General features: G+C 42.6%; 1 protein-coding gene across 2 annotated transcripts; it reads left to right on the top strand.

Annotated features, from left to right (window-relative positions):
- On the top strand, positions 1 to 26,085 carry LOC109635388 (mitogen-activated protein kinase kinase kinase 12-like). Of its 2 annotated transcripts, none has more exons than XM_069534907.1 (14): positions 1 to 141; positions 11,806 to 12,341; positions 14,584 to 14,767; positions 14,883 to 15,074; positions 15,702 to 15,860; positions 17,173 to 17,331; positions 17,905 to 18,013; positions 20,109 to 20,218; positions 20,361 to 20,477; positions 20,753 to 20,890; positions 21,483 to 22,194; positions 22,583 to 22,650; positions 23,073 to 23,373; positions 23,963 to 26,085. In XM_069534907.1, exons 2-14 carry the CDS (start codon positions 11,846 to 11,848, stop codon positions 24,047 to 24,049), a joined length of 2,832 nt encoding a protein of 943 aa, XP_069391008.1. In that variant the 5' UTR covers positions 1 to 141; positions 11,806 to 11,845; the 3' UTR covers positions 24,050 to 26,085. The 2 variants fall into 2 exon arrangements, with proteins under 2 accessions (XP_069391008.1, XP_069391003.1); XM_069534902.1 differs by lacking the exon at positions 1 to 141 and adding an exon at positions 9,699 to 10,124.
- The last annotated feature ends 465 nt before the right edge of the window (positions 26,086 to 26,550 follow it).

Raw genomic sequence — 26,550 nt, 5'->3', positions numbered from 1 at the left:
GTTCTCGCGATATCACCTAGTGCCAAGGTAAATGATCCAGATCCCTGTGGTCCTCTGGGGAAACAGCCCGGAGGTAAACAGACTCACCAGAGGAAAACAAACAGTCTGTTCACGTCGTTCATCAACACGAGCCCGAGAGAGGTAGGTCTTCTGCCAGACTAATGACAGGGCTGAGTTATCCCTCCGGTGGGGAACCAGTGTTGATGCACCAGTCTGATGTTATGTGTTTGTGATGCAGGCAGGCAGCATGAGATGAAATGTAACATGTGTGTATTTAGGTTCAATGAGGAGTCACTGTATTGTTCTTAGATTTCAATGCGTGAGTCCAGGAGTCGAGTTTGTGGTTCAGACGCACGTAAGGTGAACAGCAGCCAGGTGGCGCTATGGTTCAATAATTCTGCTGAGTTGCTTGGTGTCTGATCAGCCATGAATTCACCCATAACATCAGTCATCATGACCAGTTCAGTTTCTTGTTGCCTCAGTTCTGCTTAAAAACAAATCTCCTGCAGTAGATTTGTGTTTTTCGCAGGTTTGGGGGATTTATTTTTACATGTGAGGGTCTTTACTGAGGTCCACAATGAAGAAACTGGACAGAAACAAAACAGGAACCTTTTGGAGGCTTAAAAGCTAAAAGTGTTAATAAGGAGAGAAATATTACGCTCACAGTTTGATTTGCTAATAAAACAAACATTTTATATAAACCTTATTACTATTATTCACCGTTTAATTATTAAAGAACTAGTTTAAAACAAGGCCACATGAGTGAGGGAATCTTTAAATGTCATTCCTATCCACAGCCACAGGTACAATCACATGTTTTCTGTGGGGTCTTATATTTATATTTATAAAATCTAATCTTCTATTATCTGAATATGGGAAAAGTTTGGTAGTAAGTATGTTTATGTTCATCGAACTTTACTTCAACCGTGCCTTAAAATGTGTGGTTCTGGGTTTTGTTGTGTTGCTGTGGGTAGTATGTAAATATAACAAAGAAGAAAAATATTATTAAACAAAACTACAAACGAGACGAATGTGGATCTGATAACTGACCTTCAAACACACCAGTCAGAATTTATCTCAGTACACTCGACCTGACTGTGAGATTATAGATACCTACTGTTTCAACCTGTAGTTATGTTCACTTGGAGGCCACACCTATTCTTCAATAACAGTGATTCTTGTTCTCTGATATTCCTTCACATCTGTCGTATTTGACTTGGGTTTTAAATTCCGTTCATCATGGTCTTTAAAGAGTTTTAACTTAGCTTAACTTTTGGAAACCAACAGGCTGTACAGCTCCTGATCAGCACCATGGACAGCGCACTGCACCGACACAACACTTCCCTCCTGATTTGACACAAGAGACGTTTCTTTGACGTTAGCGTCTCGTTTTTGAAACAATAATCTTTCTCATCCTGACATTCTTGACATGCCACCACTTCCATCACAGTTTTTCCACAAATACTAATTAGCCTCTTTACTTCAGCCGACTTAATGACTCTTAATATGGGATCCAGTCAAGTGCGTGATTAGCATAACTCTGTATAATCTGTGACTGCTATTCCTCCAGAATACAAATGTGGAAACAATGCTGCTGCCTCTTTATTATTCTGCATACATTAGGTTATATGTTCAGTGTGATGACACTGTTTTGTTTGGCGTGTATGCCAAACATCACATTCAGACTTAAGATAAGATAGAGATGACACATTTGATTAAAAATAGGAAATAGCATAAATTAGTTAAACAAAGGAAGAACATTCTACAAGAAGACATCCAATTTACATAAAAATGTTTAATTTATTTGACCGTAATGACAAAATGATGGGGTAGGAGCCCCAGTCCTCATTTATAAATATTGTAAAAACTGAAGCTATCTTTTATTGCTTATTAGATTTTCCTTTTCCTCATGTTTTCTCTGTACCACTGCATCAGATGTGATGTAACCGGAGCTCAGGTCGGCCTCAGGTGGAGCGATACCATACAGTTTTTGCCCTTAAATGTCAGTTTGCTTTATTTTTGATGGCTTATAAAACCATTTTCCTTGTTTATAGGAGGCTAGTGTGGCTGTTGTGACACAACATATAACCGGGTTAAAAATAAATGTTGTTTATAATTTATGAATCCTCATATTTATAGCTTTGAGTTTACAGACAATTACACTGACAGTCTGAAGCATTAAGGTTCAGGGGGGTAAACAGTAGATCAATGATTCAGGGGGGTAAACAATAGATTTTGCCTCAGGGTGAACTGTAGCTGCTCCTTTTTCCCAAAAATTGAATGAGTCACAGTCACAGGCACAGCGGTAATGAACAAGCTCTGAGATAAGGTACAAACGGCAGCCTCCCACATTGCTGACCAGCCAGCGAGCCTGCTCCCCCATTGGCTTGTCACAAACCATGAGATACAGATGTGGGCGGTGACAGAGAGAACGTCACGACACTTGTGATCTTCCCTGCTGCTTCCAGGTTTACACACAGCATTGATGGGAAATGAAGCTGCCCCAGCTTTCCTTAAAAGGAAGAGCGAACTAGCGCTCGGTTGAGAAAGTAAATTATTCGCCACGAGGCAAGTGTACGTCACAGCCCCCTGAGTTATAACACTGCAGTGGCTGCTCTTCAACCGCTGGAGCTACTGTATGTTGCCCTGACTGGGGATGGCAGATAGGGAACTGAGAAAGAGACACAGGGAACATTTATTTATACAATATTATGAAGTGATATTATACTCAAAGCATTTTACATCGTGCAGAAGCTGTAGATCATTTATCTCCAGTTGCCATTGATTATGTTAATGACAAATTGGTTTTCTTAAAGGTTCAATCATTAGACTTATAAGAGTAAAACATGAATAATGAACATAAGATGGTGTGAACTTACAAATGACCTTCACATTAAAATAATAATATTTATTTATTTTTCTTGTTTGTTTATTTCTGTAGTTTAGCTCCCTTTAAAGTGATCACTGCAGCAAACACACCTCACAACCCGAAACTTTTACTGTTTCCCTCTCTCGATTTCCTTGTTCAGTTTTCATTGTAAAAGATAAAGTAAAGAAACAAGCGACACTCCGAGTCATGCTGAATTGCAATGTATGACGTTAACAGTGTTTAGACAACAGCAGATATCGGATAATAAGATCACACCTACACATTCATTTGCATATGTACACCGAAGACAATTAAATTAGGCAAAAGTGACGTTTTTCAATATGCAACATAACCACGTACTTAAAGTCTCTGTGATCGCAGCATTAAAATGACCTTTCATTGACGCAACAGATTAATTAGGAGAATCCTTAAGTGTAATTATTGATTTTACACATTTGGTTTCACATTAGTCAAGTCTGTTGGCTGTTAAAATTAACTGCTTTTGTAAACCCTTAAGCAAAACAAATCTCAAATAAATTTTTTTTTTAATTGTTATGATGTAGAATTGTGCTCTTGAAAAAATATCTGTTTAGTCGCATTGCTTCTGCTTCTTCGTCCTGCACCCGGAGAGGAAAAGTTCATTAACAGGAGGAGTTTCTCCACAGCTCAGTCTAATGAGATACAAACCAACTTCCCTGAAGCCAAAAACCAAGAAGAACCGCAAAACAACAGCCTGAAAAAAAACATCGGCAACATAATTATTAACACTTCCCCTGTAACAGCTGCCGAGCCTCTACACTCAAGGGCATTTGGGAAGTGTAGTTAATCCAATGATAATCTTGAGCGTGGTTTACACATATTATCGCTTTAATTGCCACGTGTGCTGTGCAATTATACCGTCACCAATTACATGGCTATAGTTTACTGGCCCGTCTCAGCATTTGGTTCCCTCTAATAGATGCCCTCGATCAGCAGCACATGCAATTGAAGCGACCAAGACGCCCGCTAGTGGATTTTCCATCGGCATAATGAATTAATTATATGTTTAAAGGAGCAGGATAATGCTGAGCCATCTGTATATAACAGTAGTGGAGAGATGCATGAGATTATAAGACGAGAAAGGGACTGAGGGTTGAAGGTTTAAGTTGACATACCCAAGGTGTTTGTGTGTGTGTGTGTGTGTGTGTGTGTGTGTCCGTCCATCCATTAGAATGCAAAATGCGTCCTCCAGTGTGACTCACCCCCCCACCCTCCCTCGTCTCTCCCTCTGTCCCCTCCCATCCACCCACCTCACACCACCAGCAGCATCTAACTGCAGTCACCGCCTAATATTACGCCTCTGACTTCACACCAGCCAACTTAGGATTCTGTTTCTACGGCAACACGCTCCCGACTCCTCCCCGTCCCCTCCCCGCCAGCCTCCCTCCCTCCCTCCCTCCATCTCCTCCTCTAACCCCCTCCTCCGCCCCTTCCCGACAGAGACCATGTGACTTTCGGTAAGGCTTCTCCAACCTCCCCTTTATTGTTATTAACCCTGTCCCAACCAGGCTGCTGCCGGCGGCTCTCTACACGCAGCAGGCTGCCTGGCTGGCTTATCGCCTCTCTGAGGTTTCAAAGGGAAATCAGATGCATCTCGACTCTCCCTGGAAGATCAAAGCAGTGCTTGATCTAAATGTTGGATTAGCATATTTTAGAACATGCCAGAATGAGTCACTCTGGTTCACTCTCCATCCTCCGGGACAAAGTTTTAGACATTAAAAGTAGAGTGAGGATGCTTTCAAAAAATAATGCCACGATTTTATTCATCAGCTCACTTCATACAAAATGTAGTAAATATTTATTCAGCCATCGTCTATACCGCTCATCCCTTGAGGGTTGTGTGGGGCTGGAGCCAATCAGCATCGCTATTTCATTTATTACAGAGCTGACAAGTAGAGACAAACAACCATGCACACTCACATTAACACTCAGGGTATTATGAACTGTTTTCAGACATGAACTCCTGGAGATGTCCACAGAATTGGGTCCGGTCTTTCTCCGGATGTTTGCCTTTCACACATGAACAACGCAGCAGGAGCACATCGACACCAGAGTCGACCCTTATCACCACACATTTGGATTCTTTTTGTCTTTTTCATTCTGTTGCGTGTTACAAACATCATCGACATGTGTTGTGAAAACTCGCACACTGGTTGAGTATTTTATTGCTGCTCAAATCATTGAGGATTTTCCAAAACTTTTATAATAAGAGGAGAATGATGTTGTTAAATTGGGCGGCCCTGCTGTTTACCGACATGATCACCCTCTAAACATCTTTAAATATGAAAACACAATATAACTTCTTTTAGACATTTATCCTGAAATTTTTCCGGAGCTGCTACATATGAGAATACAAATGCTCCAGTAAGTCGTGAGCCCATGTGTGAATACAGCAGGGAAATGTCCAGGATATTCACAGTGAGTGGGTGGGCGTGTTGATGACATTTGTAACAGACGTGAACGTTTTTTTTATTCAAATATCTGATGATGAAAAAGAGGTGCCAAGCAGACGACAAGGGTTGACACTGGTGATGCTCTAAACAAATACACCATCTTAATTAATGCATCACGTCATCACCCTCCTGCTGCTCTACCCAGACACCACCCTTCACCTGAGCGCTCCGGACATTTTCCTGCTGTTGTGAACGCGTCTGAACTTGACAATCTGGAGCTGCCTTCTTCATGTGTGAAAACGCAAACTCTGGAGATCATCCTGACCCAATTTTTCAGATATTTTCCAGAGTTCATGTCTGAAAATGTCTAATGTCAGTGTTAGTTGCTTGTTTCCAGTTCCTGCAGGTGGTCAGAAAATCAGTCAGCAAGTAGATAAACTGAAAATGTACACGTATATAATTTATGACTATTGAAAAAAAAATGTTTATCACTGTTGTCAAATAAGTAAAAATCTCAGTCGGTTTTATATATGACGTCTTCTTTTCGCTCCTGAGTCTGTGGTGCTGTAATCCAGAGAAGGTCAAAATGATGAGAGGAGATAAACACTCAACCTTTGTAGAGTTTTCAAACTGGAAGACGAACCTTGGCGTCCGGCAGTGATCTCACCTGAGTGTCTGATTGGCTCAAGCGTCCCAACGGGAGATATGTGCGTGTGTGTGTGTGAATGGATGAACTTTATGAATGAAAACTCCTCTTCCTGAGCTGCAGACAGGAGATGAGATCATCTTGTTGAAATGAAGACCCCCCCCCCCCCCACACACACACACACACTCACAACGCCTCCCCTCGCCGCTATATTGGTAATACATGGGTGGCGCCAATCTTAACGAATCCCATCAGTGGACTGTATGGATGAAAACACAGCAGTGGCAACCTGATGGATGACAACACTGTCCATATCAACCTCCCCCCCGCCCCAACAGACAGGAAGGGATCACTCGATGTTGGTGCACACAGACACACACACACACCTTGTTTCTTTTATCAAAAATCTAAAGGTAAATCTCTGCTGTTGGTTTTTATTCAGTATGGTGTCGGAGCAGAGTGCCAATTATCTTTTTTCCACGTTCCCTTCAGGAACAGAGTTGAGTGGATTTGATGATTGGCCGCCTATTCACCACAGTGTGAGTGAAAGTGACAATGAGTAACACAAGGGGCTCTCAATGAGGATCCATAAATAGGCTCTTCACTGAGCCAGGAGCTGCCCTCCCCCTCAGTCTCTGTAGTCTACAGCCAACCACACACACACACACACACACACACACACACACACACACACACACACACACACACACACACACCTGCCCTCTACCCCCTCCCACCTCCATCATACTGGGACAATCTGTGGCCGCTTGGCACTGGGCCTCACACGACATACTGTACACTCAGACTCAGAGGCATGTACACAAGACATTCTTCTCCACATCCCTCACTGCAGGCTTCTGTTAATTCCCTCCTACAGATTCGAGGCATGTTGCCAAACAATGCAGCATTTTACATCAGCCATTTACATGCAGACCTCTCTCTGTGTCTGCAGTCATCAGATTAAAGCTTAGCACCTCTGGTTTTGACAGTAAAACGCACGTAGCTCAATCAGAATCCACTGTGCAGTGAGTCCCACTGAATCTAATTTTTTGAAAAGCATGTCACTTTGTAGATTTGTAGTTTGTATCAGATAAGGAGTGGTACCCTGCGGCGTTCATTCTGCTGGAGTAACCACAACAGACGAAGGAACAGAAGCTGCGCTGGTGGACATCAGAGGCAGATCCTCGGAGGCCTGAACATCCATGATGAGGACCGTGCTGCAGCTACGAGCGCCGATAAATAAATCATGGAGAAAGTTTTTAAGAAATAAGATGGGAATAGAACAGAGGACGTGTGGCTCCGTCCAGACTGCCTGAAGACAGAGTATAGGGAGAGGAATTGTTAAAGCTGCAGATTTCATTTTCCACAGTTTTTTTATACTATGCTAAAACATACATGAAATTTTAATGAATCGTTTTTGGGCTCAGGAATTTGATAATGTCAAAAATAACGAAATGAAATACATAATGCAATTAAATATTTACAAATGCAGCAAATGAGGCCTTAATCCATGATCATCCCCCGCTGTGACACTTTTTCATGAAATATTAAGTTGAAAATGTAATTACTTACTTAAAAATTAGGTCTAAAATATAATATTTAAAAAAAAAACAATTGCTATGGTTGAGTCTGCTTCTGTGTTATTCCATAGACCACCAAACAAATTGATTAAACAGAGAAATATCTGTTTTATTTTCCTGCCAAGGATTCATGTGGAAGCAGATGGCGTGAGGATGACTCAAAATGAAAACATAAAAACAGAAGCAATCTATTTTTCCTGATTTCACCTGAGGGATCTAACTCAGATCTGTTTTCATCAGGATTTCATAAAGCAAAGCGAGAAAAGAGGGGGAGGCTGTGAGTGCTTGCGTGTGCGCAGGTTTCTCAGTTTCTCCATGCACCATAGTTGGGGTTTCCCCCGCTGTCTACAAGCGGCACGATGAGGTCATCGTTACGGGCTTAAACATGAGCTTAATCTGGGAGTTAAGGGCTGGATTTGGATTTAGCACTCAAAAAAGGGTCATGTAGCTACAACCATCAAGATTCTCTGTAAATACACGGCTCAGATGCAGGATCCCCAGCTGTTCCACAAACGCACATCTTCCTATGTTGTCAGCCAAATGTTTTGGCTCTCGGGAGATTCTCTCATGTTTGCAGTGATTTCATGATCTCCCAGTGGGCCTGCAGAGTTAAACTGTCCATCCGTCACCATCCTGCAGGATTTCCCTGACTTGAATATGTGAGCTGGGTGATTTGGGGCAGTCAGTTTCTTTTGTATCGTACATTGGCTAATGGTGATGATTTAAGTGTCCTTTTCCTTTGAAATGCCTCTTTGTTAGAAGCTTGTTTCACAATCCAATTGAGATTTATTTTGGGGGATTTAACTGTGTGAATCCGGTTTATATGACTGTGGTGTAGTGATAAAAACTTTATTTATTCATTGTGTGGGGTTACATTCAGTCTCAGTAATAATCCCCTGAATAATAAGAGGGTGTTTTAAAGACAAGGTTGAAGTTAGAACCAAACAAAATGGAGTGTTGGGGGCCAATGCTGATATGAGGGAGTAAAAAATGTATATATCGGATGATATTATGCAAAACATCTGGGCAATCACTCCTCACATGTCGTCATCAAACCCTTGTAATGTAGTGGAGACTTGACATTTTGCAGTTTAATCTATATCATATAAAAAGAAAAACACAAACACAGCATATATATATAGAACTCCAACTTTTTTTAATGTCAAATGTAAACATAAATGCTCATCTTTTCTGCATACCTCCACCGAGGAGGTCCATTTGTTTGTTTGTTAGAATAAAGATTAAACCAAACAACCGGACCAATGAAACTGGGTAGAACAATGTGGTCTGGGTCAGGGAAGAACCCAGTACATTTTGGTGGAGATCCTGATCCGGGGTCAGATGCATGAATGTTTTTTATCACTTATCAAAGTATTTTCTTCTGGAATAATTCATGGATCTTGATGGAAAAAGTCAGACATATTCAGCAAACTGATATCTAGAAGTGTGTGAACTTGATTGAATGTAAGGGGACTGTTGGGCTTTGGCGGAGGTGTGCACTTTATATCCAGGGATATTCTAGATTATTCTGTAAAATAATTGCAAGCAACAAACAAGATACTGATGCGACAGACTCATAACCTTTGATTTAAATCGTCCAACAGATAAATCACTCGGGGTCTAACTGTGGAGTTATTGTATATTTGAAACTTCAAACACATCATGAGACACGTGTTAAAAGTTTTATTTCATCCAGGTTAATTAAAGTCGCTGAGGGAAACAAATCACGCCTTAGGAAAAGTCCCATTTAGCTGTTCGCATGTGCCGATGAGTCCTAATCTCTCTCCTGTCTCAGAGAAGTGGGTCAGCATAGATTGGAGAAGATGAAGATAAAGATGATAATAGAAAACTGTCCTTCCCTCTCTGTGGCAGCCGCTCACAGATTATGCACCAATCACGCTCCATAGGGCCTTAATAGGGTTTGAGGGGATTTTCGTGGCGCTGTCCAGTCAAAAGGCTTCTTGCTTTGTGGATGACATCATTTTGATCACCTCACTCACCGGCTGACCAACCTCACCCCCTCACCCCTCCACCCTCACCCTCCTCTCTCAGAGTGTGGCCTCACTGTCACATAAACACGTTTACCTGCGGCTGCCCCGTGTCTGAGCGCGTCACGGCACATCTCTCCTCCGATTGGTTGGATGCCAGCGCTTGGCCACCCCCTCCCATCCTCTCCTCCATCCTCTCCTCCTCCCATCTCTGCCTCTCTCTCTCGCTCCTTCCCCTCTCTCCGCTGGGGTGTTTACTATAGGTGAGGTGGCCGTATAAATTCCTGAGTGTGCGCACATTGCATCCTCAGAGGAGAATGGAAAAGGAGGAGGTGGAGGAGGAGGTGTAACAGAAAAAAAAAAAAAAAACCAAGGGAGCGTAGCTATAGCTGTGTGCGTGTTTACTGTCCACGGGAGAGAAGCGCAGGAGAGGACGCACAGGAAGACTTCCACACGGTGCTACCACGACTGGATGAAGGAGGAAGAGGAGGGTGTGGATGCTGTTTTTACCGACAAATCCAGAAAGGAATTGACATCAGGTGGCTGTTATTAGAATAAACCAAAGTGGAATAAGCTTTTTGCATTCACCAGCGATGGACTTGCACTGAGGTAGGAACCGTTTCATTGGCGTGATAGGCAGGTATAGACATGGGAGATGGCAGCAGGTCTGAGCGCAGAATTACGCAGCGTCCTCTTCATCTTTATTATGCGCGTAAAATAGAATAACAAGCTGCAATGGTGTGTTTGCGCCACTGATGCATCCTTAACCGCAGGAGGTCCGGAGGAGAAGCGACGATGCGCATAAGCACAAGCTACTACATCCACAATGCACTGGCCTGTAACGGAGCGTAGCCTGCTCCTGCAGCTCCTGCAGCTGATACCTCCAGAATAAATGGAGTGCGAGCAGCACCATTAGGAGACAGGATCAGTGGGACGTGGATGATGTGTGATTATTCCAGATTGCAGACACCAGATGTGTCTCAGTGGTTTCTGTCAGTGCAGGAAATCAGAAGGAGGATTTTATCTCTTTTTACAGGGTGTAGGGTTGTGGCTGTGCTGATGAATCATCCAGGCTGTGTGTTTCCTGGACTTATATGATTTCTCTCATCCTGTTCATTCATTACAGATGGCCGTGCAGTTCTGTGCATCTATAGATATAAAGATGAATAACAGCATGATATTAAATTCACTTTCATTGCATAGCGGCAAATCCCAACATATAATATCTCAAGGGGCTTGACATAAGGCAGAGACCGTACAATATCAAATGACAAGTATAGTAGTAGTTGTATCATGGCATAGTCGGCTAATGGCTCATCCATCAGATGCCAGCAGTGTGACTTTAATCAGAGGTATTGTCACTGAAGGAAAGTCAATAGAATAGTCTGTAATAGCATGCAGATGCATTTAGGATGAGTAATTTGATTCATATTGACCTCCAAACTGAGTGGGATATCAACAACAGATGATGAAGTAAACCTCACAATCACCAGATATCTGCAAATTGATGTTTAGGTTTTGAGTTGAGTTTCTAGCATTGCAACTATACACTGGCTTTGATTTGCATGTCAGGTCTTCGTCCTGCTCGTCAGAGGAGGAGTGGATCGCTTCAAACAGCTCTGAAAGGAAATGTTGGCTTCATTCTGCGCTCAGTGTGTAGACGCTGTCGTCCTTGGAGAAACAACGAGCCTTAAAGAGACTCGCAGTCGTCTCTCAACATGATGCATTCATCATCTGAGCTCATCCATTTTAATGCAGCAGGGATAATGCTCCAATGTGGAATGTTAATCACCAGATGTGGCACCATTCCGCACCATGGACTTGTCATTTAACACGGCAATACTATTATCGTCATAGTACAAGATGTAGAATTATTTCATTCATTTGCTTGTGTGCTCTGACACCTACATATGATTAGCTCAGGAGCAGGGTCTCATATCATTTAAGTGCATAGTAAACGAAGTAAGTGAACTGAGATTTATGGTCCAGGCAGGACCAGCTCTTTTGTCCTTCACCCACATCCTGAATGTCTCATGTTCTAGTATTGATTTAATATCAGATAAATCATGACTCAGTATTTATTGTCAGTGCACACATGATAGACACGTACATGACATAACCACTATACTCACTATGCCTGGTGCAGTAAGATACACCTTATTCCTTTTAGTTAGAAATGCTGAAAATGTCTTTATGTGATCTTTGTTCCATGACATTTGTGTTAAACATGAATTGTATGATGAAGTTTATCTTATTCTCTCCCTCTCTTTCTATATTTGATCTCGTCAAGGCTCCCAGTTCTCTCACTCTTCGGATGACCGTAGTCCGTCATGGCGCTCGTTCATGAACCTCGTGCCCCCTCTCCTTCCCTCTCTGGCTTCAACTCTCCCCTCTCTGATCCGCCATCCTTCCGGCGGCTCGATGCGGAAACACCTTGCACCCCAGAAATGGACCTGACCCCGACTCAGTGCGTCCTGCGCAATGTCCTCTCCATAGACACCGGGGGCGAGGTGGAGCCTGGGGGTGGTGGAGGAGAGGGTCAGACTGTTGGTGGGCACAACCAGACACCGGGCGAGGAGCAACAGGAGCACTTTGCCAACAGTGTCCTGAAGCTCCATGAGCATGATGGTAGTCTAGGGAGGACAGAGGGCGAGGGGCAGGAGCCGGACGGCAGCGCAGTCAGGAGCCAGGCGGATGACGCCAGGCTACAGTGCCAGTCCACCGGAGGAGGCGGAGGGTTTCTGGAGGGGTTGTTTGGATGTCTGCGTCCTGTCTGGACGATGATTGGCAAAGCGTACTCCACAGAGCACAAACACAACCTGGACGGTGAGTACAGCACTCAAATACATTTCAGCCCACAATGCAAACACCATTCACACTGGGATCAGTGGTTGCTTCTAATTTTCCAATAAAAGCAACCACTAGCTTTCATTTAAATCCAGTCCGAGGCTTTGATATGCAAATGAAATGATCTTATCCTGCAGTTTAATTACATTAACTAGTTGGAAGAAAAATGACTCCCACAAAGGCCACGTTGTAAACAAACACTTTCTTTGACACAAACGAGCTGCAGCCAGAGAGCGAGACTCTTTCAAAGCTGCAAAGGGCTTATTTTCCCCTGATGGCCCCCTCCCCTCATTTTTTCTCCTGCATGTGCCCACGCCACCTCCCTCCCACGATTACCACCCCCCCCATTGAAACTAGCTCCCCGTGACGCTGTGTTGTTTATGTCTGCAGCCACTACAATAGTGCAGAGCTCCCCCGGGACTCCTCTGCCAAATCTGCCTCATGAATTATGCATGGCCACGCTCTGACCCTGCGCCTCTCATCTCTATTAACGCAAAAACCTGACACACACACACACACACACATGTGAACATGCGCCCAAGAATGAACACACACACACATCCTCAAATAGAAACATATAATATTAACAAGTAAACTCATATAAGATGCCAAAAAACAAACTTGATAGAATAAATTCAATGTCACACGTCAGACATGAAGGTGGCAGTTTTATTTCTCTCCTTGTCTTTACCGCGTCCTGATATTTTATCGCCCGTTTGACTTCCACATCTCCCCTCCACTCCCCTCCTCCTTCCATCTCTCATTGTCTCCTTTCCTCTCCTTTTCATCCTTTGCTCTTATCACTCCCAGCCCATCTGCACCTCGCTGCTCCCCTCCTCTGTGCAGCATCACAGGGAGTCGCACGTTCTGAGGAGAGCAAGAACGGATATTATGAAAGTGAAATAAATAGGGGTATATCAGCTGACTGGCTGCCTAACATGCGACAATGCCCTATTATTAAGCGTTGATTGGAAGGAACAATGTAGTAGCACAGTTAAAGCAGGGAAATGGTCTTTATTGATTCAGGAGGGTTGATGTGGTAAATGTCCTTCAATTTTTCCGAGCAAACAAAGCAGACAAGGAGTGAATTCTGGTGTTACCGGATTTGGTCTTTATTATAGGAGATTTGAGGGGCTCATTAGATGCAGACCCATCAATTACTGATGAACATTAATCATTCATATCATTCTTATTAATGTGACAAATGTGTCTGAATCGTCTTCCTCCTGGTTAAGAACAGCAGCAGAGCAGGCTGTAAATATTTTCTGTATTAACAGTCTGTCTTTGGCCACATGGACCCCCACAACCCCTGGGGAATCCTCCTCCCATCTCATCTCTTTACCCACACACACAGACACACACACACACACACACAGACACACAGACACACACACACACACACACCACCACCACCACTAGCGTCACTTCCTCTCCACCTCTCTATTCACCGTACATCCACATTAGACCCTTAAATCCCCTCTCTCCTCCAACCCCCTCCTGTGCATTGGACCCCTGTTTTGCGTCAGCCCCACAATAGCACTAAGTAGGATTTAGGAGGCTGAGGGAGACTTACCCACAGGAGATTAGAGCTGCCTGTCTGTCCGCCTGCACGCCCTGAGTCTTAGGTTAAGGTGAGGTTCAACTACAGAACAAGATTTCCACTCTGGCTCAGATTTGGAGGCTTACAACAGGTTTTATTGTCACAGGATGTGAAGATATGACAGTGTTCAGTAATAATGTCACCTAATCCTGTTAACATACAATCAAACCAACAGACATTAGCAAAGACATACCCTCCTTGGCAGAGGTGATATTGAAGAAATATTAATTATTACAACATCAATGCAGAAATTAAAAATCTGAACCAAGATGAAGAATCTACAAGCACAACTAGCAACTTAACATGCTCACAATAATAATGCTACCATGCTAATGTTTAGCCGTAATGTTAAGTTATCTAAAGTTAACCTTTTAAAAAATTAGCCTAAAACACAAAGTACAGCTGAGGGTGAATGTTTGTAGTATTTGGCAAAGTGTTATCTTCTTGGGACCTTGGATATGTTATAGCTGTCAAGATATTTCACTCTCAAACAGAAATGTCATCCTCATGATGCTGCTAGAGATGTCCGAGGACCATTATGGAACATCCCTTTGTTCTATAACATAAATCAATATGTTACTAGACCAACAACCTCAACTTTATCTTCTTCCCCTATCTCAGAGGCGTGGGAGGTCCCGTTCGAGGAGATATCGGACCTGCAGTGGGTGGGCAGTGGGGCTCAGGGCGCCGTCTTCCTGGGCAAACTGCACGGACAGGAAGTGGCTGTCAAGAAAGTGAGAAACATCAAGGAGACTGACATCAAGCACCTGCGCAAGCTCAAACACCCCAACATCATCACCTTCAGGTTCGTGGAAAGTACTAAGTACTAACTCTTTGACACAAAGAGGACTATTTGTTCAGGTTATATCTTAAAATACTTTTTATCCTAACATACTGTAAACATTTGTCTCCACTCTCAGAGGTATTTGTACCCAGGCTCCATGTTACTGCATCCTCATGGAGTACTGTGCTCAGGGGCAGCTGTATGAGGTGCTGAGAGCGGGCAGGAAGATCACTCCCTCCCTTCTCATGGACTGGGCCATGGGTGTCGCTGGGGGCATGAACTATCTTCACCTCCACAAGATCATCCACAGAGACCTCAAGTCGCCAAAGTAAGTTCTGAAGACCTGGTGGGGAAAGAATGAACCAGTGGAATGCATCAATTCACAAAGACCAACAGATCCTCTAAATGTCTGTGTAGCTCTTATGATAGAGAAATAAAAGGAAAGAGGGAAGTTGTTTGATAACTTGAATAAACTCATTGATGTCAGAACCATAACTATGTCAGAGGAATATTATTTCCTTGAAATATTGAAATCAAAGTCGAAGGGGAGGTTCACAGCTCACCTGGTCTGGCAGGTGTCCCATGAACTGATGCTTGAGTCCTCCACAGGTTTGGTTCCCCAGAAAAGGCCCTTTATATTCATCTACTTTATATTTACATAGAGGGGACCCTCTCTACGGAGGCCGCCATGTTTTTTACATGAGTCCAGACTGAACAAACTAAACACCTTTTGAGTTTTTATGACAATTAAAGGCTACCACAGTTTCTTTTTCATGTTCAGAAGGAGAGGGTGAGGTGAGGGGTGTTCAGCTGCAACATGCCATTTCAACACTAGATATCACAAAATTCTACACACTGTACCTTTAAGTTACAGATTTCAGCAGATTTTTCAACATATATGAAGTCAGTCAGGTAAACTCAGACTTGATGAATGTCCTTCAATGTTTACTTCTAGCATACTGATCACCTACGACGACTCAGTAAAGATCTCTGATTTCGGCACGTCCAAAGAGCTCAGCGACAAGAGCACCAAGATGTCCTTCGCTGGGACGGTGGCCTGGATGGCTCCTGAGGTCATCCGTAACGAGCCAGTCTCGGAGAAGGTGGATATTTGGTAGGTGTTCTGCTTCCATTTAAACTGTCCTTGTTGGATCTGTGAACTCTCGTGATTTCTGTTATCTGTGGCTGAATCCACACAGAATCTCATTAGTTACAGTCTGTGGCAGTGTAGAGCACGGGATCATATTTCCAGAAAATCTATTCAGTATTATGTACAATATCTCATTACATCTGTAGGGTCTCTGCCATATCTGATGGGTTGCCCTGGGTGAGGCCCTGATCTCCCCCAGCACATTCTCGCTCACTCCCTCTCCCATCCTGCATCCCTCCATCACTCTTGCTCTCCGTCCTGAAAGGAACGCTGGCTAATTTAATAATTGATTTGCCAGATGCTGCAGTGCTCAGGAGAGGCTGGAATAACCGTCCGACCCTGCGGATGGTTTGGCCCAGGGCCAGCAGTGCATTAGCAGGGAAGTGAAAATAGGATTAAAAAGCTTTTGATGTAGAAAGCAAGCTACGCAGGGGTGTATACTGTGCAGTTTTGTTCAAAATTGTGTGAATTAATTTATAGTCGGCTGTGCTGAAGCAAAGTGGAGATGGGGTTTATCATGAACACATTTCAGGTGACAAAAACTTTGTATAGTATACTGATCTTCATAATAATGTAAGATTTACTGACTTTAACTCAGTTCATTTCAGTTCAGTCCAACTATTATATTTAATCTATCCATCCATCCATTTATATATCTATGTAATATTTTCATATTGATGTATTCTTACTGTAAGATAATACATTGAATTAATTATATTTCTAAATGATAACATACTGTATAGAGAGACACCAGGTACTCCTCAATCTGGTACCAAACATCAAGTAAACAATAGTTTATACCTATTTTGTCTTGATATTATGATAAATCATGAACAAGGAAATGGAGATCATCTAAAAATACACATGTAAACACAACCCCCCCCCCCCCCAAACCTTCCTGTGATGCTAGTGGCACCTTGGATACGGCACATGATCACCATGGCAACATTGAGAGTCAGCAACAACAGACTTTCCTTAGTTACTGTCCCGATGGGCCTGCTCCCCTGCTCCCCTGCAAAACAGTTCAGTGTTTCATCAATGAGACATCTCTGGTTTTGGAAAAGTTTGGGAGTCGTAATGATTTTTCACCAAATGTTTCCAGTAAAGTGCTAAACATCAGTGAGATTTGTAATACGTACATATTAGGCTACAATCACTGGGAATTACAGATATACATCATTTTGGCTGTTATCAGTTTAACTCCACATATCATTTTTTCCTGCTGTCTGATGTTTCATCCGTTCGCTTGACATCTTTATCACGCGTCTCTCTGCAGGTCGTTCGGCGTGGTGCTCTGGGAGATGCTGACAGGAGAGGTGCCCTACAAGGATGTGGACTCATCTGCCATCATCTGGGGGGTGGGCAACAACAGTCTGCAGCTGCCTGTGCCTGATAGCTGTCCAGACAGCTTCAAGCTGCTCCTGCGGCAATGCTGGTGAGAACGTTGGGAGGGAGCAGGAGAGAAGGGGAGGAGAGAGGGGAGGAGAGAGGAGAGGAGAGAGATGGAGGGAAGAAGAGTGAGGTGGAAAAATAAAGTTGAGGCCTCATCTGTAAGATAATGTAATAGGAGGGAAGGCATTAAGAGGGGTGAGAGAGTGAAAGTGATATTTCATGAAGAGGAAACACTTGAATGACCTTGTTTTTTCCTCTCCCTCTTTCTGTCAGGTTTAGTGTTTTCATCATGGTTACACCTGCTTGTTTTTTATTATCTGGTGCAGTATCATAATCATGGGTTATTTGCATCAGTGTTTTAGTCATGGCCTTGTTATACAGTTAGTTTAGATGGTATTTATAATGCACATGAATTATCCATAGATAATTTTAATCAGATAAGATAGGACTTTTTGTTTTATTTCAGGTTCCATTAGCCTATTAATTTAACTCAGGCTGATTTACAGTATTTTGTCCCCTGATTAATGAGCACTGTCCCTTTTAAATAAATAATAAGAAAATGAGAGATTACATTATTTCGGTGTCTCTCGTAAAACATTGTTTAATCCATTCACAGGAACTGCAAGACAAGAAACAGGCCGTCTTTCCGACAGATTCTCCTGCACCTGGACATCGCCTCAGCAGATATTTTATCTACTCCACAGGAAACGTACTTTCAGTCTCAGGTAAGCTCATTGAAACTTTGTGAGATTTCTCAACATTTTCGGATAATTCATGGATCTTGATGGAAAAAATCTAGCGTATGTAGTGAACCGATATTTATGAGTGTGTGAAATTTGTGAAAAATGTTTAATTATATTTTTTATTTTAGAATATTCATCATTTGACAGTTTACATATGACAGAGAAATTAGACAGAACCTTATATTTATATACAATACTGCACATATTCAGTTTTATATATGCTCAATATACTTATATTAAACTGAGATCAATCACCTCTGATGTCACATTCTCAGCCATTTAAACAGATAAATGGACAACAGACTAGAAAACCTCCTGTCGACAACATCCAGTATGTGTAATAGTCATTTCGGTGTCAAGCCGCTGTCATTTGTTTCCAGTCCGCCACAGTGATTTCAGGCTGTGCAGAGCGTGCAGCTTGCTCGGAGGCCCCAAGCCTCTCGGGAGCCCAATAATAATACCTGTCATTTCGATCACAACAAATTATTGTTGGTTCCTTGGTCTTTGTTCGTTGTCACACGAGAGTGCTGATTTGTGGTCAATGGAAGAACCTTTCTCCAACCTCCATCACATGAGCGACAGGGAGGGAGGGTGTGTCTGTCTGTGATTGAGTGGGGGATGGGGCCCCGTGACAAATATTGAAGACAAGTGCAAACATAAATAGATGAAGACTTAGAAAAGAATAACAGAATGGAAGAAAACACCACTGATATATATGTAATGCATGCAAAATCCTGAGAAACAAGTGTGCACACAAAATAAATATGATTCTGTTTGGTCTCAGCTGCGGTCACCTCCTCTATTTTTTTTTTTTTTGGCGCATGATGCAAAACACAAACCTCTTTCTCTCCCTCCACTTATCCTTGATCCTTTCTTTCTCCCTGTCCCCCTTCCCCCTCCTGCTCCCCTCCCCGGTTCCTCTCCGCTCTGCCCCATAATGGATTTTTCTTGTGACGTTGGAAAGAAGTATTTTCTGCCAGAGTGTATTGATTGCTTTAATGGTAGGGAGCAGAGAGCAAAGAGAGAGAGAGAAATAGGGGACTGGAGACGTAGAAGAGTGCACAGAGTCCATTAGCTTAATAAGAACAGCCTCACTCGTGCACACACACATGCATATACGTGCACACACTCATATATCTGACTTCTGCCGTCCTGATATGACAGATATCAGATAACAGCTGTCGCGCTTCAATGTGAACAAGAAAATGCCCACACTGCATTTTTTTTGTGCGTGTGTTCTTGTCATGTCAGTCCATGTTTAATATTGTTTCCTCTGTATTGATTATGATCTGACAGCTAAATAGCTTTTAGTTCCATCGATATACACAAACCTCATTCTGCAAATGAAGAGCTTTTTTTACTATGCTGCAATGAAATGTAATCTCAATGAAAAATATCTTTAGTTGTTAATATCGTGAAGCTGACAATTTATTGCCAAGTAGGTTTTTTTCAACATACAAGGAATTTGCTTTGGTGTTAACAAACACATTGAGTAAAAGAAAACAGGGAAAAGCAAATTATATAAAATAAAGGTACAAATGTACAATAAATATGTACAATATGGCTATATGTGCAGTATATTGCAGATTATGCAGAAGATGTGCATATATCATCATGATGGAAGATACAGGAATGGATGCAATTCCTGTATTGATCCTGCATTTCCAGCTCAGGCCGCAATTTTCTGTCCAAACCCATCTGACATGAGATAAAACTAAGCAAGTCTAACTCGACCCTGACTGGCATTCTTTTATTACCGACCCAAGCCTGATGTTTTTCCAATTATTGTGACCTGCAGTGTAAGAAATGAAGTAGAAGTAGATAGCTCAGCCAAAGTGACTGAACTCGACCCAAACCCGGATATTAATTTAACATTTCTGTCAGAAACCTGCACACACTCGTTTTCTGTTATTCTACTGTTTAACTGGCAGTGACAGAGGAGACAGGCAGTATTAGCACAAGTTGGAAAAGTATTGGTAATAAATAGTAGTAGTGGTACTTTTTTGTACATTACCAACTGTAAAATGGTGGAATATTCAACCCTTCTCTGATAGATATGTTTTTTTTGTCTCACCAGGTGGCGTGGAGAGACGAGGTGAGGCTCCACTTTGAGAAGATCAAATCTGAGGGGACGTGTCTCCACCGGCTGGATGAGGAGCTGATCAAACGACGCAGAGAAGAACTGAGGTGAGCGGAGAAACGGGGAATAAGGGGCGCGTAAAGAGGACGGACATCTGACGATACAGAAAAGATGCAGATGCAGTTATGGTAGTCGCAGATAAATGTGCTGTGTATTTATATCCCTCCCTTCTCTGCCCTCTCCACACAGACATGCACTGGACATCCGGGAGCACTATGAGAGGAAGCTGGAGAGAGCCAACAATCTCTACATGGAGCTTAATGCCATCATGCTGCAGCTGGAAATCAAAGAGAAAGAACTACTCAAGTATGAAAACACTGGGGTTTAAATGATTTTCAAAGTCATAGTCAGACTTTGGTTTTACAGTCTTGAGAAAATGAAGCATTACGGCTGTAACATTAATGAATTATTCAAATTCTTTGGACTAACACCTTGTGATCCATGAACTTTGGTTAAGCAGCGTATATGTTATGAAAACACATAGATACGTTTATCTGTAATGTGAAGGGCCATTACTTGTAACAAAGTGCTTATCCACCGACATCCATTAAATGAATATTGGCTTTGTGTTTACACGTCAGGAGGGAGCATTCACTGGATAAGAAGTACCCCGGCTGCTTCAAGCACCACAGCTCCAGACAGTCAGCCTCCTCCAACTCCATGGAGAAACTGATGAAGAGGCGCAACGTACCTCAGAAGCTGCCGTCGCACAGCAAGAGGTGAGAGAAACAGGGTTATTCACTGAGATGAGGCAACGTAAAGTGATATAGGATAATTATGATTTAATCTACCAGTGCAGTGCTTGTTCTAGACATGCCTGTATGGAACAGATAGTTTGTCTGGCCTCTGGTGATGCTGGTTGCAGCTTTCTTTCCAAAACTGAAAAAGTGACCTTCAGTAATTGAACCGTGGCAAATGAAGGCCGACTGCTGGACTCAGTTCACTGAACCCTGGAGCTGCACCAGTGCTGCTGCACAAAGAGCTGTTCACCTGTTTATTCAAGGTTCAGTTGAGCTCGATCTAGTTTACAGAACCTCAACTGGAGAATCAGCTTCTGCTGCTGTCGTGATCGATATCACTGATGATTCCAAGCCTCCTCTGTTTAATCAAACTTTATCACATTTCCAAATTACACCAAATTAGTCACTGCACTTTCCTGGGCCCTTAACAGTACACATGCCAAGTGTGAAGTCGATGAGATGAGTGGTTCTGGAGATATGTGAGCCATATACAAACAGAGATTTATGGATTTAGTTGATAGATAGATATGAGATAGATATTTTTGATTAATCCTGTCCCTGTCTTTTCCAGGCCTGACTTACTTAAGTCAGAAGTCATTCTCCCAAAACTGGACTCATCCATGACCCAGGTCACGATACCCAACAAAGGTTCTACCTCCCCTGGCCGCTCACGCAGAGGAAAGCCCCGCTACAGGAAGGCTGGAAAAGGCAGCAGTGGGGATTTGGCTCAGCTGAAAGCCACCCTCTCCTCGTCTTTAGCAATGGTCAACGCCACGTCATCCGTTCCCAGCAGCAAGCACCATCTAGACCCCAGTGCGGCCCTCAGGGGCCTGCAGCATGACCTGCTGCTCAAGAAGATGTCCTCCTCCAGCCCTGACCTCATCTCAACCACCCTGGAGGCTGAGGGCCGGAGGAAGGGGCAGGTGAGGCCCGGGCTGGACAGAGCGGGCAGCCAGAGCGCCTCAGCCGGTCTGGGGGAGAGCGGAAGGACTGAGGGGGCAGAGGAGGGGCCGGATGTAGGTGTGGGGGCCGACGACCTCGCGGAAACACCTCCGCGCAGTGACACGCCCAGCGAAGATGCAGCTTCTATTCCGTTCTCCAGCAGCCCCGACTCGCCATGCGGCCGGGGAGCAGCCGCAGGGAGGACGTCTGTACTCGGGAGCCCCCGCGTTCCCCACGACAGCGAGGAGAAGGAGGATGGAACAGTGATCACGCGCTCGCCCAGGAGTCAACGGCTCACACCTGCAGCGCTGCTCTACAGGGCAGCAGTGACACGCAGTCAGGTGAGACTCAGTGACAAATGATGTGCACTGACTTCAGCCCAGTTTCACAAAATCATCAACAAGACTTTAAAAAAGAGCAAACTGAGCAGCTTTTAGCAAATCAAACCATTTCAATGTGATTTGTTAATGAAGGAAAGATAAATTTGGCTCAGATCAGAGACATGGCTGCATGTGTTTTATTACATTAATTGCCTCCACTGTCATATTTCAAAAATCTTATGATAAGAGGAGTTATGCTTCTGATGATTTAGTCACTGTCAGTCAATTCAAAACCTGAATTAACGTTTCTAACAGTCTATACGAACGTCATCGGAGTCGTTTCTCACCAGACAGACAAATGTTGTGAAGAATAACTTGATTTCATACTGACTGTAAATAATCTCCGCAGAGACGTGGCGTGTCCTCAGAGGAAGAAGAAGGAGAAGTGGACAGTGAAGTGGAGCTGCCAAGAAGACGGTAAGATTCAAAAAGAAAAGCAGATCCAGAATGAGTCCCCACAAGAAACCTCATTTAAATTCACTAGATCCAGATTTTTTATTTACATCTGCACCAAATTGCACACACTCATGATTATCAGTCCCCTGAATATGTCAGTTTGTCATGAGCCACAAATTATTCTCTGAGAAACGTCTTATCCTCTAATGTTAAAGGTTCAGTGTGTAGAATTTAGTGATATCTAGTAGAGAAGTTGCATGTTGCAGCTGAATATTTTTAATATTTTATTTAATTGATTTATTCTATATATTGTAATATTATCTCTCTCATTGTGGAATGAACTTTGTTCATTGCATTTTTCTTTTCATGTTTTGTAAAATTCCTCCAATGTATTATGGGTTATGTAGAAGTGTTTAATGAATATGTCGCCTCTCTCTTGTCAGGCGTCCCGTGAGCATGACCAAATGCCAGTCCCTGTCGACGTTTAGCTCTGAGAACTTGTCGGTGTCGGACGGCGAGGAGGGAAACACCAGTGACCACTCCCACAGCGGTACACCGGACGTAGTCAGCACCAACACCGACGAGCGTCTGGACGACAAGAGCGATGACCTACTGTCTCAGGGCTCAGAGATTCCCGCCGACCCGTCTGACCCGACCCAGCTGGGCTCCGACGGGCTGTCTGAGAAGGAAGCCATTCTACGACAAGTCAAGACCCAGCTCGCCTCAAACGACCATAATTATGAGGTTGGTGAACTGACGGAGACAAACTATTACTGGTCAAATATACAGTTCTAGTATTGCAGTCAGTAGAGCACCACCAAAGCTGGACTCAACGTACACACTCATAGATATCAGTCCTCTAAATGTGCCTGATTCTTTTCATCACGTTTCTGTGTTATTACTTCTGCCATGATTTCCATGGTATTTTGTGGAGGGGTGGGGTATGACCCAAGTAAGAACCCATTCAATTTTGTTGCAATGTTTCTTTAGCATTGTTGTTGATTTCTCAGATAATCATTTTTGGACCTTGATGAAAAACATCCAACACATTTAGGGGACTAAATTCTAGAACAGATTTGGATCTGGTGAATTAAATGTGGTATTAATAAGGGAACTGCAACAATCTTGTAATGCTTCTACTAATTGAATCCAAAGAAAATTGAATATTGAATTGAATAGCCCAATCCTGCTAACAGACCAATAGTAAATGCATGCAGATTCAGCTAACAGACTGCTGGCAGATATTTCACCCTTCAATTGGATATTGTAGATCCATGTTAAAGAACCTGTTGCTGTTCTAACTCAAAATATTCATGTCTCTGCTGTGAACCAGGGTCTGTACGACGACTCCGACTGCGATAGTGCAGAGCTGGACCACTCAGGCAGCGCCGAGCCCAGCCAACCTCCAGCCAACTGGTGAAAAAGGACCCAACACCTCAGCCCGCTCATCAGACTCTGGCAGGTCTGACCTCTGAAGGCCTCGTTCACCCTCACTAAGAGAACGTTTGTGTCGTGATCAGGGACGCCGCAGAGAGTCGGGAAGTGAGGATTCGTCCACGAGCTGCAACACAGAACAAATCCACTGGAAAATGTTTAGCGAAATCAAACCCACTGTGACACTGGAAACCGAAACATGCACGTTCTGTTTGAGATAAACGCACCACAGGGACGTGAGAGTGAATCGGGGCAGTAGTGGAGCTGACGGAGCAGCTGCCTCCTCTGTTCTGACACCTCAGCGACGGAGGCCTCAGTCAAAAGAGGTCGTATACATCAACCACAACCACCCACGTCTCTTCTCATCTTCCATGTTCATTTGTATTTCTGTCTCCGTTATGAAAACATGTGTCATATCACAACACGTTAATGAAATCCTACCAGGGCTTCTGTTATATTCTCACGTTACTTGACGACAACTGATGTTGCAACTTGCACTTAATTTATGAAATGTTCCGATGTCCATGTGATCATTGTGTCACGTCCTCTCATAACGTTATGCACTGACTAATTTATTCTTCATTTACAGTGAATCCATTTACTTTTTGTTTTTTGAAAGGAGAAGTTTACATTTTCCATGTGTTGTTTACATTTTTTATTTTTTTATTTTATATTTGGAACTCGGATTACGTTGCCATTTTCTACTCTTGCGGTTTAATATGGATGTAAATATGTGACTCTGTACAATGAACAAATTTTTAAAACGTGAGATTGTATAATTTAAAGGTGCTGATGTTTCTAATTAGGTGGAGCTATACTCTATTGGAACCTCAAGAAGCTTATGGTAGTAGAATGTACTGTAGCTGCTGTTCATGTCCGAGCATCGAATCACAAGAGAAAAGAGGAGGATCGTGCGAACAAGGGAGAAAAAAAAGCAATATGTCTGCTCTGGCACAGTATGTCCGTACCACATGTGGGTTCATTCAGGGCAGACAGGCTTTTTTATACTAGTATTGCAGTGTTTTATTGTATTAAAATACAAGTCTGGTTTGGAAAAATGTGTGTACGTATCATCGAAAAAAGGCACGCTAGTGAAAAGGGGTGGACAAGCTCATTGGATATTTATGATTCAGTCACTGTTTGTGATGAAAATGAAAAATTAGACCCATCCACAACTTGATTCATAGCAGGTATTTAAAGACAAGTGTAAATGAGTCAAGGCATTTGGATGACGGGGATACAAAAACACCAAAATAAACCTCAGAATGACTGAAAACAAATTATTACACTCGTTCGTTCAGTGGGTTCAGATAAAGGAGTAGGTGTCATGTGTGGAAATGTAATAATGTGGCGAATTTTTGCAAAAACCATCTTGATTCTACACTGTGGGTTTTAACGTTTTATTCAATACATCAGAGAGAATTGGTCTCAGGCTTCCGTAATGTCAGGGAGTACATTTTCCTGATTTCTGTACTCTCATAAAATCATTGTACACCTAAAAATGACACCACTGTTTATCCCTTTATTTCTTGCCTACCTCTAACATAGAAGATTACCACACAAGCCCACAGTGTGGTTCATCCGTTTAGAGAAAGACCAGTCCCCCTTCATAGTTACTAGTATCATAAAACTGTGGTTCTGATGTGCTTGTGTCCCCTGACAGGCCTTCTTAATGTGCATTTGATTCAATCTGACTGTACAACAGCACATGACATCCTGTTCCATTAATCTATAACTGATCAGGTCAAAATCAATAAGCTAGAAATGGCAGCTTCTGTTTATTTTCCTGGTGTTTTTAAACTAAATGATCCCCAATGTTCGAAGCTGGGGAAAAAAATACTTGTGCAGGAGAATGTTGCCAAAAAGCAAACTTACTGCCCTCTAGTGTCTCGTTTCCCCACGATGCTGATTGAAACAACCTGGTATGAACTGAAATGTTTGCTTTTTATACTGCATTATTGTAACTGTACAATAAATATATTTAAGAAACGATTTAAAATAAAATGAAGCCTGTTAAAACTCTCAACTTGTGCCTCAGTTTACTTTCAACAATTATATTATTCAATTCACCTATTTATAAACATTTACATTTTATTCATATCAATCTATACTATTAGGAATTTAAACTGATTTATGTTACTGTATAGTGTATGTTTGTAAATGTATACCTATTTATATGTATACATGCACAACATTTTCATATTTAATGTGTATATGTACATATAATTCTTTATACTAAATATATATATATATGTATATTATATGTTCATTCATCCTGCATGCATTACCTGCTTATACATTTATAACAATATATGCATCAGGATTCACACTTCTATTTCAATATCTTCTGAAATACAATGCACTCGTTGTATACCCTCATGCAATCATCCTCTGGCACTTTATTGAAGTAATATTTCTACAGTAACAGGTGTATATTATGAACATATATTCTGTTTTAGTTAATTTGGTTTTAATTACTTTTGCCCA

The sequence above is a fragment of the Paralichthys olivaceus genome, chromosome 2 (genome assembly GCF_024713975.1).
Source record: "Paralichthys olivaceus isolate ysfri-2021 chromosome 2, ASM2471397v2, whole genome shotgun sequence".
In the NCBI taxonomy this organism is placed as follows: domain Eukaryota; kingdom Metazoa; phylum Chordata; class Actinopteri; order Pleuronectiformes; family Paralichthyidae; genus Paralichthys; species Paralichthys olivaceus.
Note: the sequence above shows the minus strand (reverse complement) of the source record. Positions and strands in the feature narration are given on the sequence as shown.

Coding starts and splice junctions, on each gene's coding strand:
- LOC109635388 (XM_069534907.1), top strand. CDS start 11,846: ATGGCGCTCGTTCATGAACCTCGTGCCCCCTCTCCTTCCCTCTCTGGC. Junction 20,219..20,360: donor CGACGCAGAGAAGAACTGAG/GTGAGCGGAGAA, acceptor CTCTCCACACAG/ACATGCACTGGACATCCGGG. Junction 22,195..22,582: donor CAGCAGTGACACGCAGTCAG/GTGAGACTCAGT, acceptor TAATCTCCGCAG/AGACGTGGCGTGTCCTCAGA.